Here is a 21,704-nt window from a genome sequence, read left to right as displayed (position 1 = left end):
ACATATATATATATATATATATATATATATATATATATATATATATATGCATGTGTGTGTATACATATATATATCCCATACAAATATTTTCGATTAAATTATGCATAAAAGATAAGCTTTATCAAAAAATTTCGTTTGTGTTTCTCTGCTCTCTTACTTTTGTAGAATTTACAAGCATTTTGAAATTATTTGTTAATTCAACAATTTTATTTGAAGCTTAAAGTCTACCTGTAAATTCGCAAAAAAAGATAAATATTTAATATTTTATCCTTAAAAATGGAATGCGTACAGAGATTGAACGTAGGAAGAATACTACCAATTTGCATTTTAAAGTCATTTTGCAAAGAAGCTTAATTCTTCCTTTTCAAATGATTGACGATTCTGTTATGCAAGATATATTAATGTATTATTAGAGATAAACTTAACTCGATAAATTTATGTTTATAGTCAAATTGTTAATTTCACTAATGAAGTGAAATACATATATATAATGAATCACGTTCCATATGTTGATATCTTATGTGATACATACATCGTCACCAATTTACATAATTTTAAATGAACAATTTGACTATCTTAAATGATTTTGATTTTCTTAATGCTACTTGCATAGTCATTAATATCAATGATATATCATTGATTATAATCACTGATTATATATATTTTGAATTCTGTATGAAAATATATGCGATTATAACCAAAGCTTCATGCATTTTATAACTTAGTCTTACAGCTCACAACATAAAAAGTCAAGAGAATTTGTTGGTTTTACATAGGAATAATTGCGTTATATATAATGCCTCGTGAGATAATTTTCAAAATAATCTCGATAAAATATTTATATTTTTAGTATCATCATATATGTTATATATTATTATTGTTAATATGTAACTAAGAGTTGCACGTTATAAATTTAAAAAAAATACATATTACGAGATAACAATATATACAACCTATTCTCAGAAGCATGATATTTTAGCGCATTTATTTCTAATGTCTTATTATAAAGCATATTCCAACTTGTATATTTTTTTCGAAAAGCAGATCATATGTAATTACTAAGGATTTATTTCATTTGCGAAGAATGTTTCTTTTTTCATTATAAATTAAATGAGTATGTGTGTGTGTGTGTGTGTGTACAACTTTTTCATAATACTAAATAAAAGATCTTACAAGTTACATAAGCCGATTACACGCATCGGCAAATTAACCTTTTAACTATGGCTGTCGTCAACAGACGATGAAATAAATGCATGTTCGTAATTAAAGGTATAATACATATTTATATATATAATGATCCAGCTTTTCGAAAAACTCTCGACCAATAAAAGTTCGGGAGCTTTGTAAAATCGCAGAAACAAAAACATAGTCTTTTATCTTTTTTTTTTCATATCATCAGGATTTTGTGTACAAGATGAATAAAGTAAAGACATGTTTGGCATTTATATTTTTTGAAAGCGTATATATGTATTATATATATGTATATATATGTTAAGATACAATCTTGATCTCGTCCGTGCTGAAGAAGATTGAAGAAAGTTCCTCGCGTAAGATGTCTTCGTGCGTTCTTCCATTTCTCCAAAAATACTCTTGTTCTCGTTGTACATCTTGTTCACCGTCCTTGCTTTTCCTCTTCCAACTGTAAATCGTTATCTCGTGCGAAGTTGCATTAAACTATGTTTCTTTCTTTCTTTCCCTTTTACCTTCTTTCGAAATCTCATACGCGATAGCCATTCATTTTACAAATCTATTTTCGCGGAGACTAAATATGAATATTTTCTTAATCATAATACAATTACATATAGATATATGTATACATATAGAAAGAATGCATTATATCATATTAAGATGTATGCAAGATAAAAGTAACTCTGCGATCAATTGAGAGATTTCACAGTAATTCTATAGTGAGCACGAGTTCGGCTATTTTAAAAGAAGACAAGAACGTACAGAATTCTATGTAAAGTTTATACTAAATTCTCGGACTAATCTAAGAGCGATTCGTTACAGCAAATCTTGAAGTATCTCTTTTTTAATTGTTTATCCTATTTCTCTCGATATTATCGCGTCTCATAAACAATCTTTGGATGTCACGTATGTTCATGTCGACATTATATAAGCGACATAATATACTTTTATTTCAAGAATTAAGAGGATCGCAATGTGTGTATGAATGTGTATGTGTATGTTGTTCCATTCATTTAATGTTTCATCAAATAGAATCTTCAATTCTTGTGTCAGCACACCTTGTTTGTGTTATCTCCTCGATTTGTATTTTTTTTCTCTCTTTTATTTAATGTCTTGAACGATGAGAAGAGTCTCCCCGTTCGTCCCGGCGATCACGCTCTCGTTCCCGTTCACGTTCCCGTTCTGGTTCCCGTTCCCGTTCGGATGGTCTTCGGCTTGATTCACGTTCTCGATCTCTCTCTCGCTCACGCTCTCTGTAGCGATCGTCATAATACCTACACAAGTCACGTCAGCCAATTATCTTACTTTAGTGCTGCTTTTTATACTTTGTTATATTTAACGAGTTCACTTTACCATGAACGTTAATCTTTTATTTTATGCCTAAATACAAAGAAACACCAAGTATATACTGCTACTCTTGTCTCTCTCACCTTGCCTTTTTTAATGGATTCTGCTCTACTCGAGATATATCTCTCGTGTATAAAAGCGCATAAGACAAAAAAATCGATAAATTTAGAAATATGATTATGTAATAACAGCTATGTAACTATATAATTTTTACAAATAGAGAAACACACACAAGTATTTCTACAAAGAATATATTTCTCCCTGATCTTTTTCTACAAGTTAATAAAAATAAAAGATCTACTATCGATCGAAGAACAATTTTCGATCTCTTCGTTTATTTCTCAATTACGTTATTTTTAATTTTTTTTCTTTGTTATTCTGCGCGCATTTTTTCTCAATACCTCAATGGAAATGAAAAGAAGGGCATGGATTAGTCTACGCAATTAATGCGTAACATTTCCTATTTTCATTATTTCGTCATTAAACTTAGCGTTTATTTAAGTCTACATGCATTCACTGTAATGAAAAAAATTAATTACCTAGACGCCTTGGAAGATGAGACGGGTGGCGTCTCTGGCGGTTCTTCTTTTACTCTTGGCCTGGCTGATTGACGTGTTGTACTAATGAAAAATGGATATTTTGTTATGATGATACCATTATAACCAGGCTTAAATTTCAACTACATTTCATTAAAAGCAAAGATTAGGCTATAATTCAAATCGTCGGTATTTCGATATCAACGAGAGAGATACCTTTGCGCGAGGCAAGGCTATTTTACAATTACAGTAATCATTTTTAGAAAGTAATTGTAAATGTATCGCAATTATAATCGAATTCGACAATTTATAAAACAAAGGTTTAATATATACATATATATATATATTTAAATTTTAGTAAATATTAATATAATTATCAGCTATCAATGACTTAGGAATGATGATTCAGGGTGAAATATTATGATTTAACATCAACCCTGACACCATATACTAAAGAAAAAAGATAAACAAAATAGCATGCAGTAAAAAGTAAATTGAGCGAATTGAGTAACACATTGAAATATATTTTAATTTGCTTTTTAATTTTTCTTATAATTTTGATCAATAGTTCGCGTACATGATTACAGGGTTTCATGTTCTTTATTATGATACTAATAAAAGTATTTTCAGTACAGCATGAGAGCGTTAACTGTGAACTAGAAATATTTGCCATTGATATTTATGTAGATTATATATATATATATATATATATATATATATATATATATATATATAAAATCTCTACATAGATAGATCTATACATAGATTGTTTTTATTAGTCATTATAATTTTACGCTCTTGTAAATTATATATTATTTAATAATCAAGAGATTTTTCGTCGCTCTGTTCACTGAGTCACACTTATAAAATATGGCGAGATACCACGTAAAAAATTATGTAGATATATGCGCAATATATATTTGTAAATCTTAAAATTAAAAATAGTGATAAATAACTAAAACATTATAAATAGTTGTGTGTGTCAAATCTTACATTGCAACTACGTGTACTTGGATTTTCTCATGATTATGAAAAATTATAGTTTAATTTATATATGCGAGAAAACCGAAAAGATAGTACAATTCTTTTCGTATGAGAATTCGTGCCGGTGCGAATAAATGGAAAAGACACATAAGTCTTTTGGGTTTCGACTGATTATATTAACCTGATTATATTAATTCGTTATACCGTGCAAAAATTTTTCAAACTATCAATTTCATTATGTTGAATTCGTATGCGCGAATATATTAAAAAAAATATATAACATTAGATATAAAGATTATTTTATCTCATCTAATAAAAAAATAATATTGATATTAAAATAAAATTGATATTAAAATAAATATAAAACATATTATTTTATTTTAATAATTAGAGTCAATTTACTCTTTCGTCAATAGAACGATTTGTATATTTGTGTACTTTTTTATATTGTTTTATGTTTCACAGCATATTTTTTTTTGTAATAGCAGATGGACTAATGCCGCATTATCTATTGTTTACACAGATACACACATAGTTAGTTAGAAATACTAATTCTTTTGTTGCCTAGTAATTATCTAATGTTGTATCGATATTTAGGAACTATTATATAAGAAAAAGTGGAATATACAGAGTGCGAACTTATACACATTGATGAATGATTATGAAAAATGTTCGATTGCGTAATCATAATTAAAAAAAAGTCAGTCAGCAGAATATGCTATCAAAATTACGATATAGTCTAACATAATTTTGCAATCATGCAATTTTGTTTATAATTGCAGCTACATCGCTACAAAAAAGTATCGCGTTGCATTGTGTACGATGCATAAGACAAACGCAGGGTTAACTTTCTTTCTTTTCCCTACTGTGCCTACTGTGCAATAATTCGAGATATTATAAAATCTAAAACAATAGACAATTTTATAATTATAAAATAATAAAAATTTGCGCTATCTTTGCGAAATATATCAAATTTATCATCACACTTGTATGTTTGCTTATTTTTCCTTACTGATCTTCTCTTTTCTATTATTTTGTTTTTCTTTTAAAATATTACATATTTGCGTTCGATAAAAATAATATCAAGATTTTTAATTCTTTTTAATTCTCGCTCGCGACACAATCTGAAAGTTCCGCATTGGTGAGGAACAGTGTCAAGAAAATTCATTAATTCGGCATAAATAAATCCTAATGTATGAGGAAAATATATCGGGACGGAGAAATTTAGTTAATCCTCTTTCACTATACACAATCTGTATAGTAGCATACTCTAAATATTTCTAAACGACATATTTCTCGTGGAATATATATTTTATTAGCGTTAGCAGGGTTATTTTATTTCTAACCAAAATCCCTAAAAATTTTCCCTCAACATTTTTTCACACAATGGACACCCACTAAAGTCGAGAGATGCAATTAAAAGAGAAATCTGTTGAGATCATTTGGCTTACCTTTCTTCTCTGCTTCTCTCTCTATATTCACGATCTCTTTCACGTTCGCGCTCTCTTTCTCTGCTGCGTGATCGCTCTCTCGGATAAGGTTCGCTGTAATAACGTTCTCTGTCCCTATCGCGGTCTCTTTCTCTCTCGCGATCACGCTCCCGATCGCGCTCTCGGTCCCGATCTCTGCTACGCTCACGATACTCGCGATCTCGGCTTCTAGACCGCTCGCGTCGTCTTCTGTGGCTGCGCTCTCTGTCACGTGAACGCGAACGTTCTACAAGAAAATTCATTCTCCGTGAAATGGATACGATTGAATGTCACGCAGTTTTAAAACAAAGCTAAAATAATATATTGATAGACAAAAAGAAGAAACAAAACTTGAAGGTTTTTATATTTCTATTTTTAGGGGAAAGTTAAAAAATTGTATTGATTTTAACATAAATTACGTTTGCAATTTAACATGGATATACATGGAATCCTAAATTGATAAATTTTAATAGAATCATTGATTAGAATGAAGCACAGTATATAAAAACTCACCTCTACGTCCAGATCCATAGCTTTTAGTTTCGACGCCACGTAAAGTGTCTTGGAGAGAACTGATCAGAATCTTGCATCTGTCATCCGCGGCAACCTTTGATTGTTTTATCAACGATATAGCAGTAACCAGCGTCTCTATGGCACTTGCATATTCACCCGCTGCAGCATCGGACACCGCCCTGGCAATCGCAGATGAAGAAACTGTACGATTGCGGCCCATTATCTCCTCGAATTCTTGTTCTGTGAGTGGAGGCGGACCTTCCGGACGATGATCAGGTCCAGGTGCTCCGTAAGGTGCCTGAGACAATATAGAGAATTGTACTGAAATATTTCTTGAGTAGAAATTTTGTGATAAATGCAAAATCCACAAAATTATTTGGTTGTTGTAAGATGTCAATTTTTTATAAATCAATGATAACATATGCAAATTGAAAATATACTTGGATAAATACTCCACTATATTCATAAATACAATAATATTGTATCATTTAATTATAATTCAAAACAAGCAATCAGCAATATGCCCATATTTTCTTAATATATTGTAACAAGTGTAATTAATTAATTCTGTTTAGTGTAATATGAATAAATTATTTTGCAGATTATATAAAATAGTAGCATGCGTATGTGTGTTAAAATTTAATATATACACGTGGTAAAAAAGAAAATTATCCATTGTTTAAATATTTAGATAAGATATAACAAGATAATACTTGTGCACTTGGTGGTCCGTAGCCATGTGGCGGTACATGTGGCGGTCCATGTGGTTGTCCATGTGGTGGACCGTGAGGAGGACCATGAGGAGGACCGTGAGGAGGACCGTGAGGGGGACCATGAGGTGGACCAGGAGGTCCTGGTGGATGTTGGCCTGGATGCTGATGAGGTGGACCTTGTGGAAAGAATGCCGGATTGACATGAGGTGCCGGACCACCCGGCGGTCCTTGAGGAGGTCCCTGCGGCGGTCCGCCATGTCCTGGAGGTGGACCTCCCGGTCCTAACATACAATATATGATTAATATCAATTTCGATTTAAAATATTTTTAAATTCTCTTTTATTCACGTTTTAGTTTTCTTTAATTGTCAAAAAAATTTATCAAACGTAACTTAAAAATGTATTGTGAAACATATGAAAAGAAATTATATTCCTATTTCATAATCTCGAATTATATTCTAAGTCAATTTTTTTGTCTTTTTCTATTATGTATATACATATATTATGAATTTTCTGATAATGTAGCAATGAGAAATTCATTTACAGATATATATGTGGATTATAGATATAGTGCATAAAACATATAATTACTACATGTGATTATTAATGATACTTTAGGAATCAATAAATAATAGTACGTCTTTCACGCGCGCATTTGAAATGATCCTTTGAAACATCTTGCACCTCAATGCTTCTGCCAGATCAACTTCCCTCAATATCATGCATCTTGTATATAGCATAGTTAAACAATTGACTAATAAGATTCGTAACATCGAACGAGCATTCTAAATCTCTCACCACCCATAGAACCTGGAGGAGGTCCTCTCTGTGGTGGGCCTTGGCCAGGCTGCGGCCCTTGCATATGTTGATGTTGAGGGAAACCTGGTGGTCCCTGAGGCCCATGATGCATTCCTATGCACATATCGAACAGTCTTATCAGTAATACTAATATGCTCTTTCAGCAGATTGAGGATGACATAGTAATGTACTATCACTACTTTGCAATTTCGGTTTCACAAATTCCCACCATGTTTTCGTTGTTTTTTCACCGTTTCACGTATCATGCAAATTGAGAAAGTACTACAAAGACATTCAAGTCCAAGATGTTTCAGAGGAGTAATAAATCTTAAAGATTCCGAGATGGAAACGAGATTTCACAGAGATAAAAATGAAATCTTTCACGCGAATATAAAACAAAAGCCGACTTGTACACGAACCTGGCGGCCTATTCCATTCAGGGCGAGGTTGAGCTCCTCTTGGATCTCCAGGAGGTCCACCAGGATGTCCAGGTGGGCCGCGAGGAGGTCCCTGGCCTGGCGGTCCAGGTGGACCACCGTGAAATTGCTGGATAAAGACAGATGAAGATTCTATTTCATTCTATCGTAATTAGACAATCATTAATTTTATTTCATGTGAGGGAAAAACATAAATTAATAAATAATTTTAATTAAATTTTAATTAAAAAACATTTGTGTAAGAAAACAAATTTACATTTAGTGTATTCTGTAAAATTGATATTCTGTGAAATTTTTACATAAAGAAATATGATTATAATATTAAAACGAAAAAATATATAACAACATAAAATATTTTAATATTGTCTTAAAAATTTAACATTGTTTAATGTTATGTTAAATGTTATTCATATACATTATAATAATATATTATATATATTATTAAAAGCACAATTTGTTCAAATATTTTGTTACTGACTTCCATAATAATATTCTATGCATACATGTGTAATAATACATTGTATATCACAAATATTATATGTGATAACATTCAATGTATCAACAAAATACAATATAAAACCTAATTTATTAAAGTTTGGGGAGATTATTCTACTTAGAACATTAAGTAATTAATTTCTCTTAGTCATATGTTCAATTATTATTATTTTTCAGTTTTTATTTTTAAATATAGCCAGTTATTTATATAAAAATTTAATTCTTGAAATTGGAGCACTCTGAATACGAATAATCAAAATAATTAACTAGACGACACCGAACGATCTGTTTTTTACAAGACAAAAAAATAGAATTGAAAAAACCTCATTATCGGTTACCTGTGGCATATGGTAACTGGCTTCTGAAAGATCTCTAGTGCAACTCTGTTTACGCGTAAGACATGTAAGTGCAAAACATATTTAAGCCTGTACTATGATTATTTACAATAGACATGCATTAATCAATTTTTTTTGAAACTGTGCAGATAATCTGTATAAATGTATTTTGTATGCACGAGTATTATGATTATTTTATCTAAATAACTATTAAAAAATATTTTGCAATATGTTAATAATCAGATTCTGCACAGTTTAAGAACTTCTATATCATGGAAATTCTCAGAATGATACTTCTAAAACAATCATTAATATCACGAGTGCTATCATAAGACCCAAGTTTTTACATATAATTCATCTCTATTAAATAAATGTTTTAATAAATTTCAGTTTATATGTACTTTTTAATGTTTTTGTTTTTTAATGTCTTTATTTTGTTTTGAAGACAGTACTTTCATTCTTTTATTATGGCCATATAATATTCTAAGAAGAGTAACAAAATTTATATTTTATTATATCTATATTACTTTCATTGTTATACAGTTTTTTAAATGCATATACTTTGTAAAATTTTCAAAGAATCAAGTTCGGATCGCACAAGTTTTAGTAGAAATAAATCTCAAAATTTATTTATATACGTTTATAATGCAAAATGTTAGATGTAGTGTTAAATAGATATGAGAATATGGTTCAATATGCATTATGTAAATATTTGATCCATTAACGAGAAATATAAAAAGATCTGCCAATGATACATACCATTCCAGGTGGTCTATGTTGACCAGGGCCTGGACCTGGTGGACCTTGCTGAGGTGGACCACCAGGCCCACTGGGTCCTCTAGGCGGTCCAGGAGGGCCATTAGGGCGCGGCCCGTTCCATGGTCCCTGTTGATAGCCAGGTGGTGGGCCTTGATTAGGATGGCCAGGCAAGGCATGATGCGGACCCGGACCTGGCCCTAACGGCGGTCCATGCATCCGTGGCGGTCCCTGTTGGCCCGGTCCACCGGGTCCTGGTGGACCCATTCCGGGTGGCGGCATTCTCTGAGGTCTTACACCCTGCGGAGGACCCATCATCATTCTAGGACCATGATTTTGTTGCGAGTGTTGAGGATGTTGAGGATGTTGGGGATGCTGTTGATGAGGTGGCATTGGTGGCTGATGTTGATGTGGGTTATGAGGACGTTGGCTCTGACTCTGTTGCGGAGCCGGAGCAGGTCGCGTCTTACACTGCGATTCAAACTGAGAACACATAAAGAAAGATTGTCGTGTATAAGTCCCACGTGTACCCACTACTCGCGATGCAGCAGAGAGTAACGTACTATTTGCATACGCTACGACTGCTTTCTGTTTTTATTTGTATTATAATGCACAATGATACATACTTGATTCAGTGCCTGCTTCGTAGGAAATGTTACTACGGGATTCTGACCATGTAACTCCTTCTTGGGCAGTCTTTCCATGCATATTCTCATACTCTGTTCAGAGCCTAAAGATATTACACAGAAACCTTTGGACTGTCCATTAGCGCGATTCTCGAAAAATTTCACCTCTGCAAAATCAGTCACGCCAATGCTTTGAACTGCATCTGTTATGTCTTGGTCACTTGTCCACTGAAAGTAAGAGTAATTTTGATGATTTTTTATTTTCATTCTAACATCATTCTTATATAATAAAAAGTAGAAAGTTTAATATAAATAATTTTAATATAAATTATTTTAACATATATACATATGTATATATGTGTAAAAGAAGTAATTTTATTGAAATTTAAATATTTTTTAATAAAGTAAACGTTTAATACATACTAAAAGAAAAATGTAATAAAAGAAAAAAACTTTGCAGAAAATAAAACAAAATCATAAATTAACAAGAATTTATTAAATTATTAATAATTGTTTAATAACTATTAAAAATAATTTTTTAATACACACATTAGTCTTTTATAATATGCTATTTTTTACTGAATCAATTATTTTTGGATATTATAAAATATTTCTTTTTTATAATAAATATACCACAAATCGATATATCATATTATTGAACACTATAGATATAAGGAAAAGAAATTGAAAGATGGAAGGAATATTAAAATTTGAAAAAAACATTAATCTATTTTATATTATATATATCTTGTTGCGAAGTATATGTCATAAATGTGTCTTACATTATAAATAAAAAATTATATTAGAATAGAAAAAAATATTAGTTAAATTTTCGTATGCATACATACCCATGTCAAATTTCCAACATATAATTGATGGCGTCTCCCAATTTGATTCGGTTGTATATTATTGCCAAGCTGATGATAAGGTGCATTTCCATTAGTTTCCTCGTTCGGAGACGTGGTATCACCACCACCGTCTCCAGTATTCCCGGAGGAAACGCCACCATTACCACCTGCTGGGGCAGCAATCACGTCATCATAGAGATCAACGCCATCACCGGCGAATTCGTCCTGAAACAAATATGCAAGCAAACAATGTAGCAAGAGAAGTGATGATAGAAGTAATTAAAGACATTGAATTCGTTCCTTTTTTTTATTGGAAGAACGCGTGTCATGTTGAGCAATAATATTTTTATAATAAGCAGTAATATATTATAACAGTATTTTTTTCATTATATTTTAGATAAGAAGCAGACTAGTCACATCAAATACAAATGTGCAATGATAAAACTCTATAATTTATTTAGTACACACCTACACACACGTATGTGCTGAATATGTTACAGTCAAAGTGCAAAATAATTCTAATAGAATAAAATTAAATAAAAAAACACACATTAAACAAATATTCTATATTTTATTTGTCTAATATATTTTTTAATCAAAGATCAAAGATATATATATATATATATATCACGTTCATCAAAAAGGATTTTAATAAATATCAATCTTGTGTGATTCTTCTCTTAAAAAAGAAAAAAAAACATTCAATTGATAAGAATATATTGAGTTCATTTCGTTATTTGAGCATCAAGTGCAAATATTTGCAAATAAAAGTTACAAGAGAAGATTCAATGTGGAAAACAGCCTAAAATTGTAAAATTATTAAACCATCTATTGTAGAAATTGGTAAAAAATTCACAAAGAATATTTCAATGCTCAATATAACAATATGACCTCAAGATACTTCTATAAGTAATTAAGATATAGTAATAACTATGCGAATAAGAGTTCAATATATAAATTAGAGTTTATGGAAATTAATTATCAAAATGTAAATAATCGTTAGATGTACCATTTTCTTATTACACGCAACTTCCTGCACACCTTGTGGTTCAACCAATCGTACACTTCGACTGTAACAGATATGCAGATATACAGACTTTTGCATTGTGAAGAGACGATTAAAGCATAGATTGAAGTCAATATAATTTGCACAGATTTTGACAGATGCATAGTAATCTCAACATATCGCAATGTATTTTATGTTTAAATTATATTTTATGTATCTACTTTTTTCCAAAAGGAAGATACGTATATTCACTTTATTAAGTATAAAATAAACATAGATATATGTAACAAAAAAATATTGTTAAAAGAATCAAGAAGGAAGGTGAGAAAACTTTTCAAATTCATATTCCACATTTGTATGAGAATTTAATGTCGCTAATTATTTCTGAATCTCTCGCAGTTATACATAATCTTTAAATTGAAAATTATATGCCGCACAATCCTGAGTCAAAAATCATGTGGGAAAGCCGAAAATTGATTCAAGACTTTTTACAATACACTTATAGCATTGAAAATTGACTTGGACGAAATTACACCGATTTCAATCCTTGCGGAAGTATTCTAAACAACATTTTCTCGCGAGAGAAAAAGTCCTCCCTGCAGAAAAAAAATCAAAAAAAAGATTACGAAGAAAATGTAATCTCGCATGCAGTGCAGCGGAGTACGTGTGTGTCTCGTGTGTTTTGCTAACAAAGGCTGAAATCATAAGATTCACGGGAAGACGGGGGAGGACGAGAAGAAAAGAGAGAGAGAGAGAGAGAGAGAGTGAGAAAGAGTGAGAGACAGAAAGGAGAGGATATGTGAAAAGAGTAACTACACGACATTCGCCTTACCGCTAGCACCATTTTGCGGTCAATTCCTGCTGCGTACCCGTATTAGCGTTTCGCGCGTTAGCGCTTAGCTCCGGGAACGGCAACGCACGCGCGCGCGCGCACGCACAATCGACGGCAGCAGACGGGCACTAGCTAGGCAGGCGATCGGTCAACGGTGCGCGGCGACAAGGAGGATAGGCAACAACTTCAGGGCGAAGCTCGTCTCTCTCGTGCGTGCTCGGTGGCTCGCTCGTCCGCTCGTCCGCTCGCTCGCTAGCGCGCGCGCGCGCGCGCTCGCTCGCGTCCCCGTCGAAGCCGGCTCGCGGGGATACACAGTAATATTCACGGGACGAAAGCCGATCGTTAGCAACGGCCGCCCATGACCACCGTGACTCGCGAGACACACTCGGCTTCGCGAAATCGACGCGCGAGACAGCTTATCGTCCCGTGTTTCTCACAATCGCGGCGGCAGCGGATTCTTCCTCCCCCTCCCGCTTCCCCTCCCGACCCTCGCGAGAGCGCGCGTCGCGACTTTCCACGATCGCGGATTCCTTCCCCTCGATTGTTTCGGCGAGGAAAAAAAGAGAGAGAGAGAGAGAGCGAAAGACAGAGAGAAGAGAGAGAGAGCGCGCGTGCCCCGCCGGTCCCTTTATCGCTATTTCAAAGAGAAGTGCGAATTACCTGCGCGAAATCTTGCTCGAGATCGTCGGCGTACAAATCAATGTCACCGTCCGCCATTTTACGTACACCGACGCTCACTGTATCGAGAGACGGAGGAAGGCGCCAAGCGACCGGGTTCTCGGATATACGATAATCGCGACGGGAGCGCGACGCGCGGTCGATTACGCTGTATCCCCGCGTTTGCCGGACGTGACGTCACCGGAGTAGCGCCGGACTCCGGATTTTGCCGCTGGCTCGGGCCGCGTTTTCACAACGAGGTCGATTGCTTATTTGCTCGTAGAGCTAAAATAGTACAAGCAGTATTATAGAAAATCTCTCTCTCTCTTTGACTATAATATAATATTGTATAATATTGTTCATATATATATGTATATATATAATATACGAGAATCTAGTAACGTTGCCCAATTGCCGAATTGAATCCGCTGGGATTGACCACAGCCAATTAATCGACCTGTGACCTAGGGTAACCAGCAACAATTGACCAATCAGAGAGTCCTATTTTGAATTGACCAATTGGCGACGTGGTCAATCGGGTGCCACCCAATCCGCTGAATGCGGCCAATGTCGCGCAATTGGCTATTGAATAGAGAATTTTCAAACATAACATTCAACCATAACATTTTTCTATTAATAGCCAATTGTGGCTGAGGTCGAGAAAACACTCTGGATGCTTTGAAGCGTTTGATTGACCAATCAGGACAAAAAAAATAAAGATTTCTTTAACCTGATTGGTCAATCAAATGTTTCAAAGCATCCAGAGCGTCTCCCCGACCGTAGTCTGTATGATATTGTTTGTGTATATTGTTGCAGGTGTCCTGGTGCAGACAGGACGTGTCAAGCAGCGAGCAGCAACCAATCAACGAAGCGGTATTTTCTACGCCACTGCTGATATCGCCTCGCTAATTTGGTTGCTGCTTGACGCTTGACGCGTCCTGTTTGCACCAGGCTTATATGTTTTTTGTTGGAAAGCTCCCATTATCCCATCATGTTTTCATCAGGGTGAAAAGCTTCTTATATTAGGTGCTTTCCATTTACATCAAAACTCAAATAAATCTCTCTTCTGTCTTTCTTCAACATTCATGTTAAAGAAAGACAGAAGTGAGATTTATCTGAGTTTTGATGTAAATGGAAAGCACCTACTAACAATGTTGATATTCATGAGGCCATTTAAAATACCTATCAATTATAAATATATAATTTATATATTTTATTTAAAATACATAGTTAGATCGAGTCTAGTCGAAAGGAATCGAATAAAATTCTGACCCAAACAAGATTGCATCTCGCTCACTTATCTGTAAAACCTTTCTTGTCCATATCGGCAATTAATAAAATTCATCTATAGCCCATAACCCTATGTCGATTCTTTCTCGTGATTGCATAACGAGAAACACGCATAATATGTAAGGAGCGACCTAGCTTAGGGAAATGAGTTACAGATCGTTAGCCGCGCACTATTCCGAATGTAACTGGATATTTTACAAGTTTCAGGATTGCGAGAATGAGGTAATGAAGCTCGCTGCAAAATTTTAGGATGCTCATAACCTAATTTGCACTCTGTCACATTCTGTATTTGTAGCATCCGTACCGAAGGTTTCTGGGATGCTGCGGAGACATCCACAAGCAGATGAAGGAATGCATAAAGGGACAAGTAAGTCGTCCCTGATTTTTTGCCGCGAGCGAATTAACGTGCAATCAATTTCGCCGTTTGTTGCAGAGAGAGATTCAAAGGAAGGAAAACGCAAAAGTCAGACACAAAATATTAAAGAGAGAAAGTTCGCAGCAAGAAAGTAGCAATTAATTGTTAATACACCAATAATTTTATTATTAATAATTTAACTATTGATCTATTAAAAAATAATATATTTAAATTTACCTTTATAATCTTATATACGTTATATATGCATTACTTGTGACAATAGAACGCACTGATTTGAAATATACACTCTAGAATCTAGAATTTGGAATTTAATATGGATTTATTATCAGACGTTCGTGAGCCAGAGATCAAACGTTTGAAATTCGAGAATGAATGTGACGAGAAATCATGCAAAAAGGAACAGAATAGCAAAGAAAATACTATCCAAGAAAGTACTTCTGATGCAAAAGAAATCTTTTCTGAACAGATGCAGGAGGAAGATAATGAAAGAATGGTAGAAGATAATGAGAATTCAGTAGTTATTGATAGCGATGACGGGTTTAAATTTCCTCCTGACGATGATGCTTCCGATATGTTAGATGAAGTGGAATACAATGGTTACTTTCCTACTGTTACCGATCGCTATTTTACTCCCTATTACAAAGTAAACGTTCAATTACCTGAAGACGATATATGCATAAGAATACACAGCAATCGTATTTGTATGCTGTCTCTGGCACCTAGTCACATCATTCTACAAGGTGATAAAGATATAAAAAAGATCAACTTTAAAGTCAGTGATAAGTTAGACAGATCTCTGAATAAAGTCTCAGGTAAAGGTAAGCATGGCGCGCAACCATTGCAAACTAATTCCAATATCTGTAGCATATCATGTTCTGACGGACAGACTTATATGATAAAGTGCTGCATGATTGGGAAGTTAGTGGAGGTTAATGAGACGTTGCTAGAAAATCCAAGGCTTCTCAGAAATCCACCACATAAAGGTGGCTACTTGGCTATAATATTACCGAATCTAAAACTTCTGGAGAATTTGAAACAATCTCTATTGACTCATGAACAATATATTGAATTAATTAAAGAAAGAGGAAGAACAGCAGCACCACATGAAATGATATAATATGCGGATACATTTAGATATTTGCAATAATCTACTTTGATTGAAAAATAAACTTGATTTTATTATTAAAAAAAAAAAAAATTTAACATTTAAAGCAAAACACGATAAATAAAAATTCTGATTTATTTGTTAAATTTTCTATGAATATAATTTTTTTACGTGTTTTACCTGACTTTTTATTTTCCTTGGTTTATAAGTTGTTTTATAATAATTTAGTATTTATTAATGTTATTACATTAGCCATAAAAAAGACATCTTATTCTGTATCACAGAATATTTACAGTTATATTTAAGAACGATCACTTTTTTTTTAAATATGGATTCATAATTTATCTAGCTTTATTTCCTGAGTCAATAAATGAGGTAAACGATTAAACCGTAATACTAATATTTTGATTGATTAAATATATATATGAGAATGTACAGTTTAGAATTTTGAAATTTACAGTTTAGAGATGTATGTCAAAATATGTATAATATATCAAATATCACGTGAATATTTGAAATTCATGCAACAGAAATATTTGAAATATTTGGAATTTATATGACACATCAATTAATATGACATATGAATTAAACAATTTTTGCTAATATTTGGTTTTTGTTTCATCTAGTTCCACAATTTAAGGATAGATCATACTGAAATTGTAACTAATTACAGATTTTGACAATTTTTGGTTTCATCTAGTGCAACAATTTATTGCTCTGTTTCTTCTTCATCTTTGTTCTCTTCTTTTACATATAATCTCTTCATTAAGTTTCCTAATACAATACCAACAAATAAGATCATGCCCACTCTATGATTTGATATAAATTTTTTAGCACAATCTGTAGGATTGTTAATGTTTAAAGTATATATCTGGAAGGAAGCAATTATTTTATTGATATGTATATGATTTTTTAAATTGTTTAGATAATTCAAAATAATAATTTATAACATTTACTTGATTGCTAATATGGATTGCAATTAATCCAACAGCAGTATAATAAGGCCAAGTTTGAGTAGTTAGTATGCCAGAGGTGATTAAACTTGCAATCATAACCATTCCAAATCCAGACAAATAGAATTTCGTATCATCTCCAAATTTTATGGCTGTTGACTTGATGCCAAGCAAAATATCATCTACTCTATCCTAATATACAAGAGAGATTAAGGAGTGATGTAAGAGGAAAGAGAGCAAAAGTTATTACATTTTTATACCTACTTGATGAGCATATATTGTATCATATAGAATAGTCCAACAAATACCAGCTATATACAATGGCAAGCAGATGGACCAATCGCATGATCCACGTATAGCGGACCACCCTAATAAGGCGCCCCAATTAAAAGTCATGCCCAAAATTAATTGCGGCCAATATGTTATTCTTTTCATAAGAGGATAAGTTATTACTAAACCTGAAGAAAAGTTAAAAGATACATTATAAATATTTTAATTTTATTTCATTTATAGATTCTTTAGAATATTATTTAGTACCTAATGAACTAGCACCGAGAAATATACTATACCAGTTCAATTGCAATAATACAAGTAACCCTAAACTCAATTGTCCAGCTAGAAACATTAATGACTGTCTCAGCGTTATTTGACCGCTTACCAAAGGTCTATCCTTTGTTCTATCTACCTAGTAACATAAATTCTCTCTATAATACTCATGAGACAAAACTGTAAAGATATTATTGTAAAGAGCTGTACCATCTTGTCAATATCCTGATCCCACATATCATTTATAGTGCATCCTGCGCCACGCATTATAAATGCTCCCATACCAAAAAGTGCTAACATTTGGAGATCTGGTAAGACACCAACAGGAGCTGCCATTGCAATGCTCCAGCTACAAGGCCAAAATAATAACCAGCTTCCTAACAAAAAATTTAAAAAAGAACAGAAATTAAAGTATGACATAGTATGATTGTTAATCCCAATTAATAAATTAAATAATTAAAGCTTACCTATTGGTTTATCTATTCTCATAAGTTTCATATATGGTTGTACTTTAGGTGAAGCGTTATTAACTAGCTTTGCAGCAATATTCAAGTATCTTTTTTGTTGTAAAGGTGTTAACTTAACATTAATTAGTGCATTGCTTGTTCTTAATAAAGAATAAGCAATGTTTTGTGCACTAGGATTCGTTTTATGCTTATACTTTTCATATCCTACAGATAAAGTACGAACTTCTGTGCACAGCCTAGAGAAATTCCTAGTTGTATAATTTAATAAAATAAAGCTAGGATATACATTATGCGACAGCAGACTGATAACTCCTGTGAGTTGGTGACATTTTTTTATAATTGGCATCATTCAATGGTTCACCTATAACAAAATATTAAAAAATATATATATACATATTTATATAATTATATATACAAATATAATAATTTATATTACTTATATCAATATATAAATTATTTTGTTATTGAGGGTTAACTATATTATCATGATTTCTTATATCTTTTCCTTGTATATATTTATTAAAACCATTTGACCTTCATAACAAATTATAAATATTTTATATTTTTAAATACATTATATATATTCTAAGCAAGGTCAATCATATATATATATATATATATGAATCACAAAATATGGTTAGAATATAAAAAATCTCAGAATTGCACGCAAATTTATCTTTAATCAAATCGATTTAGCAGTTAATTTATCTTTGTCAAAATTATTTGATATGTGTATATGTGTGTGTGTGTGTGAGAATAAATTTGTGAGAAATAAAATATGTTTTATTTGTTATATTGTGTTTGAAAGAGAAAATTGTCACATGGTCATAAGTGAGGTTGTGTATTTCCCAATAAATCGCAAAATCAAAGATAAACTAACAATGATGAACTATCTTAAAAATAAATAAAAATAGATCTGTCCTTACTATCGTATAATGGATTGCAGCACAATCATTGTTACTGTATATTTTAATCACCTCGGCATCTTTTGCTCCAAAGTCGATTTTTCTACTACATTATGCTTCGCGCATGTAAGATTACGTAATGGCATTATCGTCTGCTGTTTCGTATACAATTTATCAATAATTATTGGAGGTATTTTAACGATATGCGAAGATAATGATATGTATATCAATATTTAAAAGAAACCTCGATATTTATTTTTTTTTTTTTACATAAAAATGCAATATTTTTCATTTCCCTAATTTTTGCATTTTCTGCAATTAGCACGTTCATTTGCTAGAATTTTATTTCTTCTTTCTTTTCTTTTTCATTCAAGGCCTAAATATATTTCATTTCTTTCTTCTTTTTTTTTTAAAACATTTTTTAAGTATTTTTTAAAATATTTCTTTCCTATAGAAAAGTTAATGTTATATCCACAATTATATTTCTTATTAAATTTTATTCGTTTATATTAATTATATCTTCACCTAAAGTTGAAATGACTATGTATATAAATCTAAATATCAGAGAGAAAGAAAGAAAGCGAAGCCTAGTTGAAACACGAGCGGATCTATTTTTCGAAACGAGAAGGACAGCTTATCTACGCGGGTTCGAGATACCTTTTAAAAATGGCGCCAGGCCGGCCACCACGTGGTGGAGGGAGTCCAATTGATCGTGACGTGTGCGCGTGATTTTGTGCATGTACACGCTGCGGTCTCTCGTGACCGGTGCACGACGTTGTATCGGCGCGATGTCCGCTGTCACGACGAGCCGGAAGCCGGAGGTGGTTTTCATCCTGGGCGGTCCGGGCGCTGGCAAGGGCACCCTGTGTCGCTACATCGTCGAGCGTTTCGGTTATGCCCACCTGTCAGCTGGCGATCTACTGCGCGAGGAACGCGTCAAGCCCGGGTCGCAGTACGGCGAGCTCATCGAGACTCACATCAGGAACGGCACGATCGTCCCCGTGGAGATCACCTGCAGCCTCATCGACCGCGCTATGCAAACTTCCGACAACCCCCACAATCGGTTCCTCATCGATGGCTTTCCTAGAAATCAGAATAACCTCGATGGTTGGAATAAGGTATTTTTATCGTCGAGGATACTTCTGCATATTTGTATGTTAATCTTGTATGCGCGCGCGCAAGAAGTCGATAAAGTGCTGCTTTAGAATTTTATCTATGTAATTGTAGATATTCATTTCTTGTGACTTTCTGTAGTTATGTAACAACTGGGTAATTGATAGATAGCATGCTATTGTTTTTCTACTCTAGAATAGGGTTAATTGAGATATTTAATTGAGGTGAACGATAAATATCATTCATTCATGTAGATAATTCATTTGTGCATATACATGTATGAAATAGTTTGTAATTGTGGATTAACTATCTCTTTTACTTCCATTTATATTGTTTCAACTTTGTATAATTGCTGTTTAGAATTTTTTAAGTAATTATGTCAAAATTAAATTTTCCTAAAATTAAAAAATTTTATGGATTTTATTAATCTGTTCTTAATATTATTATACCTACATATTTTATGTATTCACAGGTGATGGCGGACAAAGTTATACTGAAAGGCGTAATATTCTGTGAATGCAATGAGGAAGTCTGCACTCGACGTTGTCTGAATCGTGGTGCCAGCGGTAGCGGTCGTAGCGACGATAATGAGCAATCTTTGGTTCTTCGTCATCAGACTTATCTGAAAAATACATTACCAATAATAGAAATGTATGAGCAACAGGGTTTAGTTTATAAAGTTAATTCTATGAAGACACCGGAAGAGGTGTTTCAGGATGTCGCGGAGTTCTTCCCTAAAATAGGATGGTAATAACAATGGTTCTAAACGCGTTTCTCTTTTAAAACAATTCTAATAAATATATTATTGTACTTTTTGGTACTGAGGAATATGAAGTTCTATATCTGTACTTTATATAATCACATTTTTACATGATATCTTTATTTTATAGAATGTATCACACTTTATTTATAGATAGAACAGGTTTGTTTTATTTTGCTGATACCTATATTTATTCCAATCTTTGTATACACAAATTTTATTGGCTAAACATTCCTTCACAAATGTACAATAATACAATGCAATTACGGGTGATATTGATATAACAATTGAAAAACACTAAATATCCTGTAAATATCAGAAGTACGGAAAGCGACCCGTATTGTAAATTCTTTGATACAATGTTATATATAGTGGCGTACATGGCTTATACATATATTTATAGAACAAATGTTCAAGTAACGTGTTATCATTATTGGATTATATCGAATGAGAATTTAACGATCGTTAGGAAAAATCGTATATTAATGCGAGAAGAGATGGAAGTGAAGTTAAGTGGAAAAAATATGTATTATGTATTTTTAATTTACATATGTAAAAATATATTCATAATTAATATGTCAATATATTTTATTTCAGACTTCCTGCTTTTGTATCATTTTTTAAATCGCTTTCTAAATATTAGTATAACG

The 21,704-nt window shown here is 32.8% G+C and overlaps 4 protein-coding genes across 12 annotated transcripts; 2 read left to right on the top strand and 2 right to left on the bottom strand.

Annotated features, from left to right (window-relative positions):
* Positions 1-1,429: 1,429 nt before the first annotated feature.
* Cpsf6 (cleavage and polyadenylation specificity factor subunit 6) lies at positions 1,430-13,733 on the bottom strand. Of its 5 annotated transcripts, none has more exons than XM_083078901.1 (12): positions 13,543-13,639; positions 12,054-12,114; positions 11,045-11,269; positions 10,197-10,424; positions 9,574-10,053; positions 7,967-8,093; positions 7,548-7,661; positions 6,751-7,031; positions 6,038-6,335; positions 5,507-5,771; positions 3,075-3,155; positions 1,430-2,462 (listed from the first exon to the last, which is right to left on the bottom strand). In XM_083078901.1, exons 2-12 carry the CDS (start codon positions 12,054-12,056, stop codon positions 2,294-2,296), a joined length of 2,271 nt encoding a protein of 756 aa, XP_082935027.1. In that variant the 5' UTR covers positions 12,057-12,114; positions 13,543-13,639; the 3' UTR covers positions 1,430-2,293. The 5 variants fall into 5 exon arrangements, with proteins under 5 accessions (XP_082935027.1, XP_082935032.1, XP_082935010.1 ...); XM_083078906.1 differs by lacking the exon at positions 13,543-13,639 and adding an exon at positions 12,883-13,526; XM_083078884.1 differs by lacking the exon at positions 12,054-12,114 and having other exon boundaries at positions 13,543-13,733.
* A 949-nt stretch (positions 13,734-14,682) lies between these two features.
* LOC145959777 (protein Abitram) lies at positions 14,683-16,486 on the top strand. Of its 5 annotated transcripts, none has more exons than XM_083078936.1 (4): positions 14,683-15,051; positions 15,125-15,196; positions 15,263-15,348; positions 15,497-16,486. In XM_083078936.1, exon 4 carries the CDS (start codon positions 15,519-15,521, stop codon positions 16,320-16,322), a length of 804 nt encoding a protein of 267 aa, XP_082935062.1. In that variant the 5' UTR covers positions 14,683-15,051; positions 15,125-15,196; positions 15,263-15,348; positions 15,497-15,518; the 3' UTR covers positions 16,323-16,486. The 5 variants fall into 5 exon arrangements, with proteins under 5 accessions (XP_082935062.1, XP_082935069.1, XP_082935056.1 ...); XM_083078943.1 differs by having other exon boundaries at positions 14,684-14,948; positions 15,031-15,051; positions 15,263-16,486; XM_083078961.1 differs by having other exon boundaries at positions 14,686-15,051; positions 15,535-16,486.
* On the bottom strand, positions 15,322-19,336 carry Coq2 (ubiquinone biosynthesis protein COQ2, mitochondrial). The gene is made up of 7 exons (XM_083078918.1): positions 19,203-19,336; positions 18,277-18,637; positions 18,020-18,186; positions 17,801-17,948; positions 17,528-17,721; positions 17,267-17,455; positions 15,322-17,181 (listed from the first exon to the last, which is right to left on the bottom strand). The coding sequence occupies exons 2-7, from the start codon at positions 18,623-18,625 to the stop codon at positions 17,020-17,022; spliced, it is 1,209 nt and encodes a 402-aa protein (XP_082935044.1). The 5' UTR covers positions 18,626-18,637; positions 19,203-19,336; the 3' UTR covers positions 15,322-17,019.
* Positions 19,337-19,778: 442 nt separating this feature from the next.
* On the top strand, positions 19,779-21,630 carry Dak1 (cytidine/uridine monophosphate kinase Dak1). Its single transcript, XM_083078969.1, has 2 exons — positions 19,779-20,299; positions 20,767-21,630. Exons 1-2 carry the CDS (start codon positions 19,919-19,921, stop codon positions 21,043-21,045), a joined length of 660 nt encoding a protein of 219 aa, XP_082935095.1. The 5' UTR covers positions 19,779-19,918; the 3' UTR covers positions 21,046-21,630.
* Positions 21,631-21,704: the final 74 nt, after the last annotated feature.

Source organism: Camponotus vicinus, unplaced genomic scaffold (assembly GCF_025532165.1).
Source record: "Camponotus vicinus isolate PSW18456_S1 unplaced genomic scaffold, iyCamVici1.0 SCAF_1, whole genome shotgun sequence".
In the NCBI taxonomy this organism is placed as follows: Eukaryota; Metazoa; Arthropoda; class Insecta; order Hymenoptera; family Formicidae; genus Camponotus; species Camponotus vicinus.
This window is presented reverse-complemented; position numbering and strand designations above follow the sequence as displayed.